This window comes from Otolemur garnettii, unplaced genomic scaffold, assembly GCF_000181295.1.
Source record: "Otolemur garnettii isolate 467f Iridium unplaced genomic scaffold, OtoGar3 scaffold00073, whole genome shotgun sequence".
NCBI lineage: Eukaryota > Metazoa > Chordata > Mammalia > Primates > Galagidae > Otolemur > Otolemur garnettii.
This window is the reverse complement of record NW_003852468.1, coordinates 3,309,898-3,331,344: the sequence shown is the minus strand read 5'-3', so window position 1 is coordinate 3,331,344 and position 21,447 is coordinate 3,309,898. Positions and strand designations below refer to the sequence as shown.

Below are 21,447 nucleotides of genomic sequence, written 5' to 3'. Positions count from 1 at the left end.
TCCAAAAATTTGGTAATTTCCTTCTTAATCTCGTTTCTGACCCACCTATCATTCAGCATAAGGTTATTTAGCTTCCATGTTTTTGTATGAGTCTGCAGATTCCTATTGTTACTGAGTTCAACTTTTATTCCATGATGGTCCGAGAAGATGCAAGGAATGATTTCTATGCTTTTAAATTTGCTGAGATTAGACTTGTGTGACCTAAGATGTGATCGATTTTGGAGTATGTTCCAAGGGCTGATGAGAAAAATGTGTATTCAGTTTTGTTAGGATGAAATGTTCTGTAGATGTCTGTTAAATCCAAGTGTTTGATAGTTAAGATTAAATCTAAAATTTTTTTGCTCAGCTTCTTATTGGAGGATCTATAAGAAGATCCTCCAATCTTCTTATAGAAGTTGCTATAAGAACTTTGTCAGTGCTATAAGCACTGACACTGAAGCACTGACAAAGAAGTGTTGAAGTCTCTAACTATGATGGTGCTGGAAGAAATCAAGTTGCTCATGCCTGTTAGACTGTCTCTTATAAATTGAGGTGCATTCTGGTTGGGTGTATAAATACTAATAATTGAAATCTCATCATATTGCATATTACCCTTAACAAATATAAAGGGACCATCCCATCCTTGTCCTTGCTTACTTTTGTTGGTTTAAAGCCTATTGTGTCTGTGAATAAAATTGCACACCTGCTTTTTTATGCTTTCCATTTGCCTGGAATATAGATGACCATCCCTTCACCCTAAGTCTATATCTTTTAAGGTAAGATGAGATTCTTGTATGCAACAGATATCTGGCCTGAGTTTTTTGTATCCAGTTAGCCAACCTGTGCCTCTTTAGAGGACAATTTAAGCCATTTAAATTAATTGAGAATATTGATAAGCCAGTAAAATTTTGCATATTGAGTTTGTCAATAGTCCAGTGGACATTTTTAATCTGTTCACCACTGTGGAAGTTGAGATTTGATCAAAAGTTTCTGAGTGAGTTTACTTTTATGGTGGAGGATTGCACTGGTCATTATGGAGGCATAGGTCTGAGAATTTCCTGGAGAGTTGGTTTAGTTATGGCAAATTTCTTCAACATGTGAATGTCATTAAAGTATTTAATTTCTCCATCATAGATGAAACTCAGTTTAGCTGGATACAGGATCCTGGGTTGAAAGTTGTTTTGTTTTAGGAGATTAAAAGTCGATGACCACCCTCTTCTAGCCTGAAAGGTTTCAGCAGAGAGATCTGCAGTCATTCCAATATTCTTCCCCTTGTAGGTTATGGTTTTCTTATGTCTGGCTGCTTTTAGATTTTTCTCTTTCATATTAACATTAGTGAAGTTAATTATGATGTGCCTGGAGTATGTTTTGTTCAGTTGAGTCATGCTGGGGTTCTGAAACTATCTGCTATCTGAATTTCAGAATCTCTTGGCATATCTGGAAAGTTCTATTGCATATTTTCATGAAGAAGAGCCTCTGTGTTTTGTGAAGCAACTTCATTGCCTTCAGGGATTCCTATAAGTCAAATATTAGTTTTCTTTGAATTATCCCAGAGCTTTCTGAGAGAATGATCTGTTTTTGCTTGCCATTTCTCTTCCTCTTTGAGCACTTGGGTATGTTCAAAAGCTTTATCTTTTGAGAGATAAGATCCTTTCTTCTGCCTGCTCTGTTCTGTTAGCGAGGGATTCTACCATATTTTTCAGATCTTTGAGGGCTGCAAACTCTTGCCTGAATGTGTCCAAATCCTTGAAATCGTTAAATTCTTGAGACATCTTTTGAATAATTTGAAATTCTGATTCCCTCTTTTCCTCCATTCTGTTGTTTGCTATCCAAACTCTGAACTTGATTACTGACATCTCAGCCATCTGTTTATGGAAGGGGTCCTCAGTTGCATCTGCCATGTCCTTCTTTGGGGGGGGGGTTGATCTACTCTGCTTATTCATGTTACTGGAGTTTCTCCACTGATTCCTAAAGGTTTATTCTATTCCCTAAATGACTCTTCCTTTTCTTACAGTTCTATCTTTTTATGTTATCTAGTTATTTAAATTTTTAATTTTCCCCCTGCATTCCTGAAATATTTATTTGGTTTCTTTTATTGGTTTTCAAATTTCTCTTCTATTTTATTCATCTTATTTGACATCCATATACTGAAATCCATTTCTGTCATTTTGGCAAGCTCCTTGTGCATGAAATCCACTACTCCAGTTCCATTGGGTTCCCTTGGGTATGTCCAACTATTAATATTTTGATTTTTCATGTTTCCTGGGTTATTTTGCTGGTTTCTTTTAATGTGGCTCCTCTTCTCTCAGCTTAGGGTTAATAAGATTTCAGGTCACTTGCTCTTCTTTGCTGGGGGCTTCCTTGAACCAACTCTAGGAGTGATGGGTATGCAGGGATAGGGAGTCCTAAGTGAAGTGTTGGACCTCAGAAAGGACAGTGTCAGTTGCTGAGACTTGAGATTCACAGGCACAAAACCACTATTTCTCTGCTCTCTGGTAGAGTGTCTCTGCACAGACTCTGAGCAGCACCCTAATCAGCCCAGAAGTCTGGAGTAGAACAGGGAGACCCCTCACAGATCAAGGTACCTGAATGTTTTGTTTTCTGCTACAAGTCAGTGTCCTGCATCCTTCATCTATTTCCAACAGGATGAATTGTACTGGGATCCCCAGCTTAGTCTACAAGATGGTGGGTGATGCTTGTTATAAGATCAGGTATGCCCTATTTGACTGAGTTGGTTGATGCTGTAATTAGAGTTGTTTTCTCTGCCAATCCTTTATGCTTGCAGGAAAGAGTCAACTTCAGAGCTGTGTGTGTGTGTGTGTGTGTGTGTGTGTAGGTGTGTGGCTATTATAAGTTCTCATCCCTTAGGAGGAATGCTTGAATCTGGAAGGGCCTTGGAGCTCTCAGGGGATTGCTTGTCCTCTACCACAGCAGAGGCAGGCAGAGGTGTGGTGAGGTTGGATGAGCCTAGAAAATTTTGTAATGCTTCAGTAGGGTTCCAATATCATTTTTTCAGCTGCTAGAGAAAGCTGCTGGGAGGAGGGTCTAAGGCAAGCTCTCCAAATAGGGAGTGCTGCTTGTGAGGAAGGGGTTGTAGTTCCCTGATTGGCTACTGGGAGTGAGCTCTGCCCCTCTTGTGTGATCTCTGCCCTCCAGGTCCTGTTTGAAAGTGAGTGTCTGACCATGTCATATTTGGTTGCTGTGGTTCTCTGGGCTGGAATCTTCCCTGCCATGGGATCCTCCCTCATCTGACAGCAAGTTTCCCAGGTCATTTTCCTGGCCACTATGGAAAGACCGTGGAAGCCACTTCAAGAAAGTTTCTCCCAACCAGGAAGGCTGCTCAAAGAAAGGGGGAACAATCTCTCAAGTAACTGTCAGAAGTGAGCTGTGTTCCTCCTGCCCTGCTGTGTCCACTTGTCCACACTTAGTTGCTGTGCTGCTGTAGGCTGGTATCTTCCCCAGATTTCCAGGTGCTACAGGCTGGTATCTTCCCAGCTTTCCTATGGGAGAGATGGATGCCCAGATCATTGTGTTTCAGACCCCCACTGTATTCTCCCACTAGTTCCACCCATGTGGGCTCCTGTTACTCCCAAATCTCCTTTCTGTCTCCCCTAGCAACTAGCTCAATTCCTGGGGGCAAAGGATCCAGCCTGCATGTCTGACCCTCTGGACTGTGACTCTGGGAGATGCTGCTGGGCACGGAGCTCCCAGATTGGGCATCCAAGGTCCACTGCAGGCCCCCAAGGAGATAGGTGGGCCCGACTCTCTGCGAAGACCTCAGACTAGAGGATGCACCAGCTAAGGAAAGCCAGCTGCCGGCAAAGTTCCCAGCACACACTGCTGTCACAGTTGTGCTGGTTGGAGGTGGGGTGGGGGTGGGGGTGGTGGAGATAAGAGTCTGAATAGAATGAAGCAGGGCTCTAACAACTCAGGCCACTCTCCTTGCAAAGGAACCCTGTACACAATGTCCAACTCCAGGATCACACCGCTCTCTTCACACTTCTGTTCTTGCTTCAGTGCTTGCACTTGTGAGCATGAGAAAGCTTCCAGGGAACTTGGTAGCCCACTGATCACTGAAGCAGTATGAAAGGAGAAAGTGATCCCTTCTCACCCTGTCACTGGGCTCTAAGCCTCTCTGGGTTTGATCTTCACTGATATATTTATTCCCTTTTCTTCTTCCTTCTCTGCTGCACAATTTTCTTCTGTGAGATCACAAGGAGACTCCAGTACTTCTTCCTCTGACCTCTACCTGAGCTGTGTCCTTTCTCCCTTCTCTTTTATCTCCTTGCCTTCCCTCTGGGAGGGTGATGTAAATGATATCTCTAGTTAGCCATCTTGTCCACCCCACCCCCCGGCCCGGAAATCTAGTTTTGACACTCTATATTTTCATTGTCATTCAGTTTGAAAAATCTGCTAATTTTTATTGTCATGTTTTCTTTGACCCAGGTGTTATACAGAAGTGTACTTCTTAGTTTTTAAACATTTGGTGATGTTTCTCATTTTCTTTTGTAATTGACGTTCATCATAATTTCACTGTACTATGAGAATATATTCTGTGTAGTTTTGATTATATGAAAATTTTTTAAGACTTGCTTTATGACCCAGTGTATGATCAATATTTTTTAAAATACATATACTTACAACTGCTAAGAAGCTATTGTACAACAGAGGGTTTAATATAGGCATAAAACTAATTATAACTAGGTAGGAAATAATGAAAGCCATAAAGGAAGTGCAGGCTAATGATAAGCATGGAAAGCAAAGGGAGGCATTTGCATGTGGACACATCTAACAAGGCTTCATGAGGGTGCATTCAAGACCTAATCATAATCAAAACCAGAACACTAGGTGAAGGATATTATGGGGGAGAGACACTGAGATTGAAAAGAGCAACGAGTGCACAAAAGATAAGCCTAATTCTGCTTGCCTAGAGCTAAAGGGAAGAGATGGGAAGTTGTTTGGAAAAAAATAGTTTGGACAATTAGAGAAGCAGATAAAGCAGGCCAAAGAGTTGGGTTCTATTTTACAATTTTTATAAGCATAGAAATATAAGAGCTATATTTTAGGTAGAACAATTTCACAGTTATGTGTAGGGTAGCTCAATAGAAATTTAGCCTAATAGCCATGTATACTCCTGTACTTCCTAATATAACAGTAGTTATAATGCTGCACTCCAGAATGAGAATAATGACCAAGCTGTGGTGTAAGTGGGGAGAGGAAGGGAAATGATGTTCATTCAGCATTGATTTTATACTAAGCTCCATACTGGACATTTCATTATGTTATTGCAGGTAAATTTTTATAATTTTAGCGTATAATCATAATAACCCTGTGAAATACAAATTATGACCATTTAATTATGTTCAGTGTACTAAATTTCCTAAGCTAAGAGTAGGCTAAGAGGCATCAGGATATTTTGGAAAACAAGAATTGGATTAAGGAGAATTTACTAAAACACAACACTCAGTGATAAAGCTTAATTAACCCAATAACTTAGATACTAAGTAGTTCTTTCAATTGAAAGAAGAAGGCATTTTAATTTAATTTAATTTTAATTTAATGCATTTGGAACTTTTTCTTTTTTTTTCTGATTTATGTACACATTTACTATAATAGTGCTGTCCCTCACATCCCAACCACATATACACTTTTACTTACCCAGAGGTTCAGGCTGGGGCTGAGTCTTCTCACTGGTCTCCTGCTCTGGCAGCTCTCTATTATTAGGGCCTAATGGTTTCATATTATTCAAGTCAGAATAATTCATATTGTGATTATCAGTCTGATCATGATTTGAAGGTTCTTCAATGATCTCATAATCTTGCCCAGATGTTGACCAATTTGGATCCATAAATATTATTTTGTCTTTGGTTTCAATATCTAGCCAGTGTAAAGAGTATCCATGAGATAAAGTACTAGAAAAACTGACAATCATAAAATATAAGAATGTTTTTTTTTTTTTTACTTTACTCAGTGTACCTGTTTGCTGTTTTGCCTTTTGGGTGTTCATTTTCATGATGTATTGCTGCCTTATCTGCTTAGCAAATCTGGCAGGGTTGTCCCATGGTATGTTGAACATTTCAGAGTCCATTCCACACATCATCCCAGAAGGTTTTAGTTTCCCATTTTCGTCAACCTCAGAGAGCTTCAGGCTCTCAAAAGTAAACACCTTGAAAGCCCTTTCTACTTCATTCCAGCTCAAGACCTCTGAAAGAAAGCAGAACACATGCTGCAAGGAAGGACACTGTCATGAGCACTGGGGCAGGGCTGACAGGGGCCCCAGGCAGGTCTCTCCACTGGAATGATGGGTGGTTGTGCCATAATGAGTGCTGACCTGACTTTAGCTATGGGCTTCACATGTCTGCAAAAGATACCAAAAGTACCTGATAACAAGAAAAGTACACAGGCAAGACAGAATGGATTAAGGCAATGCTCCCAAATTGCTTCATAGCTTGACCAATATTAGAGGTTCAGATGGATTTGCATGGACTTCCCAGGGTACCATATTGGTTGAATGTTTAAAACTTGCCATTTTTTGAGCAAAAATATTCTTTGCTGCTGTAGTTTTTTTTTTTAAAAAAGAAATTATTCAGTAGTGTTTAACACAGGCTATTATATTTAATAGGTTTTCTGTTCATTTGGGCTAAGGAAAGTGCTCCTCCCATTCACATGAACTGCTGTGGCATTTTCTGTAATTGTACTTCAAAGTTTATCAGCTTTGAATGGGCTCTATTCAGTTGTGTATTTGCCTTTTTATGGCATTTATTCACCTGTCCACTCACTTAGTGGTTACTATTTTCTATTTATTAGAGTTTGTCATAGGTGTTTGGGATTCCAAGTAAAGCAAGATTTGGTTCTTACACTTTAGAAGTTCAGGGTAGAGGAATTAGAGGTAGGATTAACAAGTAAATATGGAATTCAAAGAGGAGAAATGAAATTATTGTGGCAAATTAATAATTGAGATACCATCTTGATTTTCTCCCCAATAAAGATCAGGGAAGTGGCAAAATTCCTTTTAGAAAAAGAAAAAAAAACAAAAAACAAAAAACAGGAGAATCTAGAAGCGAGGAAGGATAAGGGGAAAAGACTGACAGAATAAAGGAGAATTTACTCAACTATTCATTTTGCAAAGGTTTTAAGTACCTACTAGCTGTCAGTGATTATACTAAAAACTAGGAACACAGTGGCAAACAAAGCAGGGAGTTCTCTGCTCTCCTAGAATCTCCATTCTAGTGGTTGGGAACAGACAAGTGTATAAGCTATCAGAGATGATGAGAAGAATAGAGCTAAAGGAAGGGATAAAAAGTGATATTGATTGGAGAGGGCTTCTATTTTATCTAAGGCAGTGAGAGAAAAATCCTGTGAACAGCTTAGAAAAATCTGAAGGAAGTGAAGGAGTGAGGTAGGCACTGGATCAGGGGAAAAGGCAAGTGCAAGACTCGGAGGCTGGGGTGTGAATGACGTGTCTGGAAAATCACAGTGAGGCCCATGCAGATGGGGTGGAGTGGAACGTGAGAGCTTGCTGGGTGATGGACTTAAAACCTGCAGAACATCTGGGAAACTACTGGAATACTCCAAGTGATAGGTGCTGGTGGAGCAGGTGGGAATGGAAGTGAAGATGGTATGGGCTATGGGATATGAGAAAAAAGTGACAGCAGAGATGACTACATGGTTTTGCTGAAAATAATTTCCAGTTTTTGAAATAAGAGTGGGATTGGGAGGGGACAGATCTGGGGGTCAGAGTCAGGAGTTTTGCTTTAGACCAGGTGCTTGAGGGAAAGGAGGAAGAAGAGGCCGGAGGACCAAGAGTCTGGGATGGACTGTGTAAGCAGTGTAAGTGTGAGCTCTCAGTGGGTACAGCAGTAGCAGGAATCCTGGGTGTAGGGCTGAGCTGGAGAGAGTATGGAATCGTGTCTTTTTTCCCCCCAAATTTCCTTTATTATTTCTTATAGCATAACTGTGTACATTAACACAATCAGTGTGCTGTTTTCATATACATTTTGAAATACTCTCATCAAACTGGTTAACATAACCTTCACGTCATTTTCTTAGTTATTGAGTTAAGACATTCACGTCTTAAGGAAGAAGGAAAAGTGGATTCGGGCAGGATATGAGGAAAGGACCAGCAGGAAGGGGGTGGTCATGTAGACAACAGACTTGGACCACTGGGCTGTGCCCTCCACTTCCATATGGCCAGACAGTGTTCTGCCATAGGACATCGTAGGACAGTGTCCAAAAGATCTTGGCTTTTTTTTATGTTCCTAAGCCTATTAGAAAATGAAAATAAAGAAATCAAAGCATTTGGTAACTTAGTTAGGGTTAGGAATAGAGTGATTTTTTTTCTTTTTAGAAAAAAATTGTCAAATGCAATTTAATATAATATTCCCTCTTCTAATTAGAAATGTATCTGCAAATTGCCCTAAGTGGATATAGAATTTGCTTCAGGAAATGATTGCCTGTGTCACAAAATCCCAGTGACCTCTGAGATGAGAAGTGATTCTAGATATTGTATTCTTAATAACCCCTCTTCCCACTGTTCTTAAAGAGCATAAAATGGACCTTCCTGTGCGAGAAACTGTTAACTTGAATCAACTTGCTCTCAGTAACATGCTAGCAGGGGGCTCTCTATTCATCTCTGTATCCCTGGGCCTGGGTCAATTACAGAACAGAGAAGGTGCTCAAAAGTGCAGACTGTATCCTGGGATCTCTATGTTCCTGTCTCCTGTTCAGTAACATAGGAAAGAGAGTTCAGGTGGTCAGAGTTTTACTCCAGGTTTTACCAATATTATTACAATCATAGAGCAAATAATTTAACCTGCTGGGATCTTAGCTTTTATACCTGAAATAGATTTGGACTAGACTAATTCTGAGGTTCTTTTAGTTAGAAAATTTTATGGTTCCATGATTCATCTTTATAAAAATTTAATTTCTGGATGTAAATATTGTTCTCAGAATTTGATCTCAGAAGATCAAATACCATCTTTTGATAGCACAAGTTATAAGGTATCCACGCCTGCTTCCAGGTCTCACTCTTCCTCATTTCCCACTTGTCTCCATGTGCCAAGGTGGTCCACGGTAGTGCTCACATTGGTTTTAGCCTGGTGAATGTTCCTGCCAAATTTAGATTATCTGCACTTCCTTTCTTTCTCTTCCCTAGAAAGGACTAGGGAGGGACAGAAAAGGAAGAGACAGAAGAACAATTCCCTTATATAACATTTCCTTCATGAAGAAGGACCCGCTTTGGAGCCGTGGTTGTTCTGAGAAGCACACCTGGTGAGGTAGATATCTTTCTTGTATCTATCACTTATGAAGGTTCCAGAACAAGATGTAGGAAGTGAAGAAACATGGGCAGAATGGACAAGAGATTTGGATAAATCAAACTAAGGAGAGAGAGATTTGTTGCCAAAAGAGCATCCCTGCCACTCTTGTCTTCTCTCTGATCCTGGTCATCAGTCAGCCTCTCACCTAGTGAGAGGCAGCTAGTTTCCAATAAGAACACCACACTTCTAAACTGGGGCCATCTGCCACCTGACTGATGCATAAATACATGGTGATCTAGATCTTAAATCCATCCGTCAAATGAGGACATTACATATAGCTCCCATGTCAGAGGTGGGGACCTGTCTGAATTAGTGTTTCTTCCTCTTTGTTCTTCACACCAGACCACGATTACAGGTTACAGTTCTATGAACTTTCTTTTCTCCTTTCCTTCCCTCCCTTCCCTCCCTTCCTTCCCTTCCTCCCGTCCTCTCTTTCTCTCCTCTTTCTCTCTTTCTCTTTTTCTTTCTTTCTTTCTTTTTTATTTTTTGAGACAATGTCAGACTCCGTTGCCCAGGCTAGAGTGCTATGGCATCAGCTAACTCACAGCAACTTCAAGCTCCTGCGTTCAAGTGATCCTCCTTCCTCAGATTCCCAAGTAGCTAGGGCTACAGGAGCCTGGCACAACACCTGGCTAATTTTACTACTTTTGGTAGAGATAGGGTCTCCCTTTTGCTCAGACTGGTCTCAAATGCCTGAGCTCAAAGTGATTCTCCTGCCCAGCCTCCCAGAGTGCTAGGATTACAGGCATGAGCTACCATGCTCCTACACTCTTACAAATTTTCTAATGTACTACACAAGATTATTCAGCAGTTATCTTTTATATTGAAATACAATTCTTTCATCTTTTATCTTAGTGCAGACAGGTAGAGATAGATAATTTAAAAATATAATTTAATGTTATATCTGCCTTATTGATTTAAATTGGATATAAGGGAGGATACTTCAAATTTCCTTTGAGAACTAATATTCTTCTGGAATTTTTAAAATATTAATTGTGGGTGGCTGCAAACCAAAGAATGTAAAATGAGAATTCAGAGATAAATATCTCTGAATTGTGGCAAAGTGGCATGGTCGGGCTTATTCCTCTCTTTTTCCAGATAATGTCTCTGCAAAGTTATTGTAATATCTGTATGATTTGTAATGATGGCCAAGGAGTGCAGGGGTGAAGCAGTGGAGGGAAGGACAATATTGTCCTAGGAGAGGATTATAATATCTTGAGATGGGAGGTTTTATTTATTTAAAAAATTTTAAAAATATATGAACTTTTACTTGTCTTAAGTAGGATAGGATTACCACATCATCTCCAATGATGTCAATGAGGGGATATTAAGCAGTGAATGGGAAAAGGGACAAATAAGGGGATAAATCTGGTTAAGGAAACACAATGGAAAGAAAACCCACTGCCTCAAGATGAAGCATGTTAGGCATCATAGCTATCATACCATTGTAAATGACATTATTCAAGGCGAGAAAGTTGTAGTCAACCAAAATGCCCATCTCAGCCCCTGAAAAGTTTTTCAGTAATAAAAATACTTTTTTCAAATAAGGGTTTAATTTTATGAGGCACCCATGACCATTAATTAAGATGAGTTTAGGCTAAGAAAAAGCAATGTACTCACCACTTGTACAAAAGTGCATAAGCTCATGAATTGTGGCTAGACGTTTAGTGCTGTTCCATGGTGGGGGCATAGGGAATTGGAGGAATTCCCACAGTGGCAACTTGGACTGCATCTCCTGCTCAATTTGAACTGGGTCAAAATTCTTCTGGTCCTGACAAAAAAAAAGCAATATGACAGAAGATATTAAAGTAAGCTGTAAAGTGCCTTATACATATGGAGAAGGCTAAACATGATACTTTCACCTTTATTATTTGGGAACAGGGGAAATCAACAGTAATTGGGGAAGACAAACTGTTGGTATTTTACTGAAGGTCAAAAAAGCTATAAATAGTTCCTACATTGCCAGAATTTCCTGGTACACAAACATGACTGATTCTTCATTCATGGTGACAAACTGTCAAAGTCTCAGATACCAGGGGTGCCAAAAAAATGTATTTTTTGTGATCTCTTTGGAAGTAAAATTGATCATTCCCCAAAAGTGTACAAATTGCAGGTAAAGTGGATATGCATAGCATGTCTAGGTACACTTGACCAGTAACGGTAACTTTGAAAAATAATACATAGGTAAAAGCTCTTAAAATGTATAGACACTTTTTTGGCACTCTCTCTATATTCATCTCTCCCTTCTGAGATTCTTTTCTGATCTGCACAAGTCTTTCACAGAAGCATATATTTAAAGCAAATAACTATCAGGTTTTAATACAAATCTGGTGGTAGTCACAATCAATTGAATGATTAATTAGACCTCTCTAATTAGGTAAGTTTTCTTTGCTGGGATCATTTTTCTCTTATTCATCTCCATTTTTGAGATCCTACTCTGAAAGTTGGTATCTATTTTATAAGCTGCATTTTAATTAGCATTGGTAAAGTTATCTAATTAGCCCTCCAGTTGAATAATTACAAACACACATTTTCACAGTGGTCTTCCTTAGGGCAAACTGATTCTTATTACCTTCAGTACGTACTTCTTGTGAGCGTGTGCATCATGGTAGTTCAGTAGGAGAGGGCCTGTGGGCCCTGGTTTGTTTTCTCTCTCTTCCTCAGATAAAAATATTTCCTGGAGATTCTATTTAAATTGAAAAAATATTGGTTTAAAGAGAGAATACGTAATTTTTCAACAGACTCTTTGGATATGCCAGGCAACCTGACCTTTTTCTCCCTTTCTGAGAGGCAGAGTGAAGGCAGGATGGACACGATGTGAGCTGCGATTCTGTGGTGCAGCCCGTCGGCCCTTGGGGGTGGCTCCAGCAGGCTGGGTGGGACGAGATCTTCCTCACTTGCCACAACCTAGTTGGGATAAATCAGTTTAATGGTCAGCTCTTCATTGGGACTCATTGCTCATTGCTGTATTTCCAGTGATTTTTAGTAAGAACTTAATATTTACTCCTCTTAAAGCACTAAAATTAGCACTCACACAACTTTGGATTCAATATATATGTGCAGCTATGATGAATAACAGACTTTTCAATTACACATAGAGCATTCATAAGAATTGACCATGTACCTTGGGTTACATAGGAAGTCTCAGGAAAATTTAACTGTTTAACTTGCAGACCATGCTTACTTATCATAATGACATAAAATTAGAAATCAACAGAAAATGGTGGAAATCAAAATAATTCATGTACCCCACCCTGGTATAACACCCCTGGAGAGAGACTCATAGAGGATGTGCCCAGGCCACCATACTTCTGCTTCTGTTACAATTCTCCCCTTTCATCCAAGTCAAGACAAAGATTTCCTATTTTTGACAGTCACAAGTTTCTTTAATATTTCAGGGAAGATTCAATGCTCTCCATGGTTTCCATTCTCCCTCCTGTGACAACTTATCTCATTTCCCCCACACACATTGGCTGCCAGGAAGCTCGGGACTACCCTTGGTGCTCCCACAGCAGCAGGACTACCATGAATATCACGTTCTTCTCGGTTCCTGGGCCTTGATTTACTTCTTCTATTTCAGTAGCCTTTCCTTTAGGGAAAGAGATAGAAAGTGAATCCAGGAAAATCCTTAGACTACAAAATTAATGAAGGAAAAATGTCCATCCTCTCCCCAAAGAGTTTTTTTCTTTTTGTTTGCTGTAGGTTTTCTACAGGCAAGCAGTGAACTGAGGACCTCTTGTCTCACCCCACAGGAGAGAGTTGCAGGAAGTGGGGACTACTTCTGAAGGACCCTGCTGTGACCCTGAACACTCTCTTGCTGGGCATGAAAGGTGAACTAACATTTTCCCTGCCATTTTGAACTTCGATTCCACCATTCCGCCCTTGCCTGATGGTTGGGAATCCTAACCCCTGCAGAGACTGGAATATCTGCAGTTCATTGACAGATCCAGGCACTGCAAGGGCCGTGGTAGAAAATCTGCACTGTAACAGTGAGCCCAGCAGTAGTATAGACAAAGGGGGGAAGGCTGTTGGGCTTGGCTCTGTGAAAGTGCAAACCAGCTGCAGGAGGAGGCTTGCGAGCCGTGGCCCCACCCTGCCACCACGCACTCCACCCTGCTAGAGCCACATGCTGCACCCTGCCTAGTTGGAGCCACACACCCCATGTCCTGATGAGCCAGAGCTGCTCACCACGCACCCTACCCTGCCAGAGCTGTGTGCTGTGTTCCCTACCCTGCTGCTGGAGCCATGTGCCCCGCACTCCCAGAGCTGCCACTACAGCTGCCTCCCTGGCCATGTGAGCTGCCTGGGAACTGTACAGGGACACCTCCCACAAAGATTCAGCAACAGTAGAGCCATCCCACTGGGGTCTAATCTTGGAGAGACACTTCCCCAACTCTGAGGACTTCCAGAGGAAGCCAGACCTCACCCTATAGGGATACCAGTGCTGCAGAGTGGCTGGGGCAAAGGCGCAGTGGCTGAGGGAGAAAATCATTTGCTGATTTGTTATCCTCAGGTTCAGTCTGAGCTCAGGTGGAACACGCCTCAGTTGCCATTGAGTAACCTAGATAGGCAGGCCTCAACTCCCCCAGCCGGCTGGTGGCACAGGGTAGTAGCTGGGCCAAGGGGGCATTAACTTTCCTTTGACTCTGGCAGGTACAAAGCCCTGGCACATCTGCTTATTGGAGGGAGCAGCTCTGTAGGGTTACCAATGACTGGGCATGAAAAAGGTGCAAGGTGGGGAAAGAGATACCAGCCCCCGGTCCAACTCTGATACTGGGTGGGCTTTTCTGACTCCGCAGAGAACCAGAGTGAGCCACATTTGAGTAGCCAGGAGACCTCTGCTATCTAGTTGCTGAAGACCATTTGAACTCTCCCACTTAAGAGTTGGTACTGACTGGGTCAATTGATTTGGAGCTCTTAACCTGGGCTAATCACCCCAAAACCCTCCCGGATGGTACCCTGATTGTGTGGCAATGGGAAGGGTTGATTTACATCTTTCAGTTGTTGCCCATCGGGGCAGGGTGTCTTAGTTGCTTGAATTTCTCCACAGCTGAGAATTCAACCCAGAGTTACTGATTCACTAGGATCAGACAAAGACCAGCTGAATATAAGACAGAACCACTGAATCCCACCACACCAAGCAGGTTCCCAGAGCTGCTGTAATACTGTATGGGCCCTTTGCAGAGCTGTAGGGGAAAAAGCTACAGTCACCAGTCCCAGATCCTTGGTAAAGGGCTGGTTAACCACAACTCCAGGAGGTAAAGGGCTGGTTAACCACAACTCCAGGAGCCCCCAATCCAATTTCACCTTACCTACCCATCTAGCCAAATGGTGAAAAATAATCATGGGCCAGAATCAGTGGAAAAACTCTGGCAACATGAATAATGAGAGTACATCACCTCCCTCAAGAAATGACAAAACAGACAGACCAGATGATCCCATTCATAAGCAAATGGCTGGGATGTCAGAAATTGAGTTCAGAATTTGGATGACAAATATGATCAATGGAATGGAGGTAAAGATGGAATTAGAATTTCAAAGAGTAATTCAAAAGTTGTCTCAAGAATTCAACAAATTCAAACACAAAATTACCAAATATTTTGACACATTGAGGTATAAACTCGTAGCACTTAAAGACCTGAGAAATATAGTTGAATCCCTCAGTAACAGAATAGAGCAGGCAGAAGAAAGGATCTCTGACATTGAAGACAAAGCTTTTGAATGTTCCCAAATGCTCAAAGAGGAAGAGAAATGGAGAGCAAACTGGACCTTTCCCTGAGAGAATTGTGGGAGCACTCCCAAAGAGCAAACATTCACTTTATAGGAATCCCTGAAGGAGAAGAGGTTGCTTCAAAAGGCCCAGATGTTCTACTCCAAGAGAAAATAGAGGAGAACTTCCCAAACATGGCAAAAGATTCTGAAATCCAGATAGCAGACAGTTTCAGAACCCCAGCATGACTCAATCCAAATAAAACATCTCCTAGACACATTATAATTAACTTCACCAAAGTTAATATGAAGGAGAAAATTCTGCAAGCAGCCAGACATAAGAAAACCATAACCTACAAAGGGAAGAATATTAGAATGACTGCAGATCATCCTGCTGAAACTTCTCAAGCTTGACGGTCATCAACCTTTAAGCTCCTAAAACAAAATAACTTTCAACCCAGGATCCTGTATCCAGCTAAACTGAGTTTCATTTATGATGGAAAAATTAAATACTTTAATGACATTCACATGGTTGAAGAAATTTGCCATAACTAAACCAGCTCTCCAGGATATTCTCAGACTCATCCTCCACAAGGACAAGCACAACACTCTACCACCAAAGTAAACTCACTCAGAAACTTTTAGTCAAACTCCAACTTCCACAGTGGCAAAAATGTCCACTGGACTTTTGAAAAACTCCATATCCAAAACGCTACCAGGCCTATCAATACTCTCAATTAATGTGAATGGCTTAAATTGTCCTCTAAAGAGGCATAGATTGGCTGGGTGGATACAGAAGCTCTGCCAGATACCTACTGCATACAAGAATCTCATCTTACCTTAAAAGATAAATATAGACTCAAGGTGAAGGGATGGCAGGTGTTACAATTTTATTCACTGATACAATAGACTTTAAACCAACAACAATAAGGAAATGTAAGGACGGTCACTTCATATTTGTTAAAAACAACACACAACATGATGAGATTTCAATTATTAACATTTATGCACCCAACCAGAATGCACCTCAATTTATAAGATAGACTCTAACAGACATGAGCAACTTGATTTCCTCCAGCACCATAATAGTCGGAAATTTTAACACCCCTTTGGCAGTGTTGGATAGATCCTCCAATAAGAAACTCAGCAAAGAAATTTTAAACTTAAACTTAACCATTCAACAATTGGATTTAACAGATAGCTACAGAACATTTCATCCTAACAAAACTGAATACACATTCTTCTCATCAGCCCATGGAACATACTCCAATATTGATCACATCTTAGGTCACAAGTCTAACCTCAGCAAATTTAAAAGAATAGAAATTATTCCTTGTATTTTTTTGGACCATGATGGAATAAAAGTTGAACTCAGTAACAATAGGAATCTGCATATTCCTACAAAATCATGGAAACTAAATAACCTCATTCTGAATGATAGTGGGGTCATATATGAGATTAAGAAGGAAATTACCAAATTTTTGGAAGAAAAAAATAATGAAGACACAAATTACCAGAACCTCTGGCATACTTCAAAGGCAGTCCTAAGAGGGAAATTTATAGCATTGCAAGCCTTCCTCAAATGAACGGAAAGAGAGAAAGACAACAACAACTTAATTGGACCTCTCAAGCAACTGGAAAAGGAAGAACATTCCAACCCCAAACCCAGCAGAAGAAAAAAAATAACTAAAATTAGAGCAGAATTAAATGAAATTGAAAACAAAAAAATTTATACAACAGATTAATCAATCAAAAAGTTGGTTTTTTGAAAAGGTCAATAAAATAGATAAACCTTTGACTAACCTACCAGAAATAAAAGAATAAAATCCCTAATTTCATCAACCATAAATGATAAAGGCCAAATAACAACAAACTCCTCAGAAATTAAAAAAATTGGCTCGGCGCCTGTGGCTCAAGAGGCTAAGGTGCCAGCCACATACACCTAAGGTGGCGGGTTCGAATCCAGCCCAGGTCCATCAGAACAACAATGATGGCTGCAACCAAACAATAGCCAGGTGTTGTGGTGGGCACCTGTGGTCCCAGCTACTTGGGAGGCAGAGACAGGAAACTTGCTTGAGCCCAGGAGTTGGAGGTTGCTGTGATCTGTGATGCCACGGCACTCTACCCAGGGGGATAGCTTGAGGCTCTGTCTCAAAAAGATAAATAAATAAATAACAAAGAAAAAAGAAATTTAAAAAATCCTTAATGAATATTACAAAAAACTTTATTCTCAGAAGTATGAAAATCTGAAGGAAATAGACCAATACTTGGAAACATGTCACCTTCCTAGACTTAGCCAGAAAGAAGAGGAAATGTTGAACAAGCCCATATCAAGTTCTGAAATAACATCAACTATAAGAAATCTCCACAAAATGAAAAGTCTGGGACCAGATGGCTTCACATCAGAATTCTACCAAACCTTTAAAGAGGAACTAGTATCTATATAACATAATCTTTTTGAAAACAGAAAAAGAAGAAATACCTCCCAACACATTCAATGAAGCAAATATCACCCTGATCCCCAAACCAGGAAAAGATCCAACAAGAAAAGAAAATTATAGACCAATATTTCTAATGAATATTGATGCAAAAATATTCAATAAGATCCTAGCAAAGAGAATCCAGCAACACATCAAACAAATTATACATCATGATCCGGTGGGTTTTATCCCAGGATCCCCAAGGATGGTTCAATATACATAAATATATAAATATAATACATCATATAAACAAAATAAAAAACAAAGACCATATGATACTCTCAATTGATGCAGAAAAAGCTTTTGATAATATCTAGCATCCTTTCTTGATTAGAACGCTTAAGAAAATAGGTATGGAAGGAACATTTCTTAAACTAATATAGGCCATCTATAGCAAACCCACATCCAATATCATATTGAATGGAGTAAAATTGAAATCATTTCCACTCAGATCAGGAACCAGTGAAGGTTGCCTATTGTCTCCATTGCTTTTTAACATCGTAATGGAAGTCTTAGCCATCACAATCAGTCAAGAAAAGGCAATCGAGAGTATCCAAATAGGATCAGCGAGATCAAACTGTCACTCTTTGCAGATGGTATGATTGTATATCTGGAAAACCCCCGAGATTCAACTACAAAACTCCTAGAAGTGATCAAGGAATACAGAAGTGTCTCAGGATACAAAATCAGTACTCACAAATCTGTAGCCATTATATATACCAACAGAAGTCAAGCTGAAAAAACAGTCAAGGACTCTATTTCCTTTACAATGGTGCCATAGAAGATGAAATATCTGGAAGTGTACCTAACAAAGGATGTGAAAGGTCTCTACAGGGAGAACTATAAAACTCTGAGAAAAGAAACAGCTGAAGATGTTAACAAATGAAAAAATATGCCACGCTCATGGCTGGGAAGAATCAACATTGTTAAAATGTCTACACTACCCAAAGCAATCTACAGATTTAATGCAATTCCTATTAATGCACCTGTCATACTTTAAAGATCTGGAACAATTAGTACTTCTTTTTATATGGAAACAGAAAAAACCTCAAATAGCCAAGATATCACTCAGAAATAAAAACAAAGCAGGAGGAATCACACTACCAGATTTCACATTATACTATAAATCTATAGTGATCAAAACAGCATGGTACTGGCACAAAAATAGAGAGGTAGATGTATGGAACAGAATTGAAAATCAAGAGATGAATCCAGACATTTATCATCATTTGGTCTTTGATAAGGCTATCAAAAATATAAATTGGGGGAAAGATTCCCTATTTAACCAATGGCTGTGGGTGAATTGGCTGGTGACTTGTAGAAGACTGAAACTGGACCCACACCTTTCTCCTGTAACAAAAATTGACTCTCACTGGTTAAGAGACTTAATATTAAGACGTGAAACTAAAAATTCTTGGAGGGTGGTGCCTGTGGCTCAAAAGGGTAGGGCGCCGGTCCCATATGCCAGAGGTGGTAGGTTCAAACCCAGCCCTGGCCAAAAAAAAAAAAAAAAAAAAAAAATTCTTAGAGATAGTGCAGGGAAAACACTTGAAAAAATTGGCCTAGGAGAATACTTTATGAGGAGGACCCCCTGGACAGTTGAAGCAACATCAAAAATACATTATTGGGATCTGATCAATCTAAAAAGCTTCTGCACTGCCGAAAACACAGTAAGTAAAGCAAGTAGACAGTCCTCAGAATGGAAGAGAATTTTCATAGGTTATATTTCTGACAAAGGTCTAAGAACCAGAATCCACAGAGAACTCAAATTTACTAATAAGAAAAAAACAAGTGATTCCATTTCACTGTGGGCAAGAGACATGAATAGAAACTTCTCTGAAGAAGACCAGTACACGGTCTACAGAAACATGAAAAAAAGCTCATCATCTTTACTCATCAGAGAAACACAAACCAAAACCACTTTGAGATATCATCTAACTCCAGTAAGGGTAGCCCACTTCACAAAATCCCGAAACTGCAGATGTTGGCGTGGATGTGGAGAAAAGGGAACACTTCTTCACTGTTGGTGGGAATGTAAGATAGTACGTTCCTTTAGGAAATAAGTTTGGAGAACACTCAGGGATCTAAATGTAGACCTGACATTTGATTCTGCAATTCCTCTACTAGGTGTAACCAAAAATCACTTGGCAACAAAGATATTTGCACCAGATTATTCATTGAAACTCAATTAGTAATTGCCAAATCATGGAAGAAGCCCAAGTGCCCATTGACCCATGAATGAATTAATAAATTATGGTATATGTATACCATGGAATACTATGCAGTATTAAAAAAGAGGTAGGGTTAATGGTGGGACCACACCTATGGAGCATATTGCAAGGGTACAAGTCAAATCCATCAAGTATAGAACACAAATGTCTTAACACTGTGATTAAGTAAATGAGGTGAAAGCTATGTTAATTAGTAGGATGTAAGCACTCCAATTTGTACAAATAATCAACACACTGAATCCCACAAAGGCATAAATGTATTCATGATCTATGTATATATGACTTAATAAAAAAATAAAATAAAAATAAAAATTCAAACATAAAGAAAAATAAACATTAAGTACAGCCAAAGAAACACCCTAAAGTAAATGAATAGTCTTATGTAAAGCAAAAAGACTAAAAATAAATGAAGCTAATAATTAAAAGGCATTGCAAAAAGAACCAAGGAGAAAGATGAAAATAATAATGATAAATGAAGAAAGTAATAAAATAAGTAAAAAAGGGGTTGATACATGAAACAAAAATGCCAGTTCTTTGAAAAGCCTGGTGCAATATAGATATACCATTAACAGCCACAATAAAGAAAAGAGAGGGCACAAATATTAATAAATAGGATTAGTCATGAGAAAAGGAACATAACCAGATATAGAGGAAATGTTAAAATGTGTTCAAGTGAATAGTATAAAGAACACTGTATTATATTGAAAACCCAAATAAAATGGACATGTTCATAAGGCAAGTATTAGATGTTAATGACCAAGACTGGCCTTAGAAATAGAAAAATCTAATTAAAATCTATGAGCACAAAAGAAATTTTATTGATTGATTGATTGATTGATCATCCTGATAGAGTGCTATGGCATCATAGGTCACAGCAACCTCAAACTTTTGAGCTCAAATGATCCTGTTGCCTCAGCGTCTGAAATAGCTGGGACTACAGGCACCTGCCACAATGCCTGATTTTTATTTTTAGTAGAGATGGGGTCTTGTTGTTGCTCAGGCTGGTCTTGAACTCCTGACCTGAAGCAGTCAATCCACCTTGTCCTCCCAGAGAGCTAGGATTACAGGCGTGAGCCACCATGCCCAGCTCAAAGGAAATTTTAAACATAATTAAAGACTATTAACCACCCCACTCCCCTATTCATGTCCTCTTCCTCTTTCTTTAAAATACCACCTGACATAGATATTATTATAGATATATTTTACCAGAACTTCACAGAATGTCATATTAACTGTTCCAGAGCACAACAAAAGAAAGGACTGAAGCTGATAATCAAAGCAAACTTTAGTTTTATCTGAAATGTTCTAATTTCTATAAAAGAGAATGCAGCCAGGTATTTAGAATATAACTTTAAAATAGTGTTAACAAAAAATGGAAGTTGAGAGATAAAGTGGAAGTTGAGAGATAAAGTGACTTACTCAAGGTTATTATCTGGGAAAAAGCACCCACCTGTTCGATCATGCAGTGCAGTATGAGGGGCACAGAAGTGAATTCCTCCGGAATTGGATTCAGCAAATCATTGTAGTATCTCATGTCTACTTCAGTTGTGAGAAGACTCGCTGCAGAATATAGAAAATATTGTTACCCAATTAAGAGGTGTTCTCCATTTCTTCCATCACAAGTTCATGCGCGATTCAGATGATGCCCATATGCTAATAGGACAGAATTGCCGTTTCAGGGGGCGTAGGACACAGCATGGCGGTGGCCACCATCCTTTATAGCACCACCTC

The 21,447-nt window shown here is 39.7% G+C and overlaps 1 protein-coding gene across 1 annotated transcript in view; it reads right to left on the bottom strand.

Moving 5' to 3' along the window:
* SPAG17 (sperm associated antigen 17) overlaps positions 1–21,447 on the bottom strand; it is a 248,348-nt gene that overhangs the window by 135,292 nt on the left and 91,609 nt on the right. Inside the window, exons 10-15 of the mRNA XM_012807634.1 lie at positions 21,167–21,276; positions 12,066–12,203; positions 11,869–11,982; positions 10,917–11,067; positions 5,956–6,183; positions 5,638–5,856 (exon numbers count right to left, since the gene is read on the bottom strand). Of these exons, the coding sequence (XP_012663088.1) occupies positions 5,638–5,856; positions 5,956–6,183; positions 10,917–11,067; positions 11,869–11,982; positions 12,066–12,203; positions 21,167–21,276 (960 nt within the window). The remainder of the gene's footprint in view (positions 1–5,637; positions 5,857–5,955; positions 6,184–10,916; positions 11,068–11,868; positions 11,983–12,065; positions 12,204–21,166; positions 21,277–21,447) is intronic.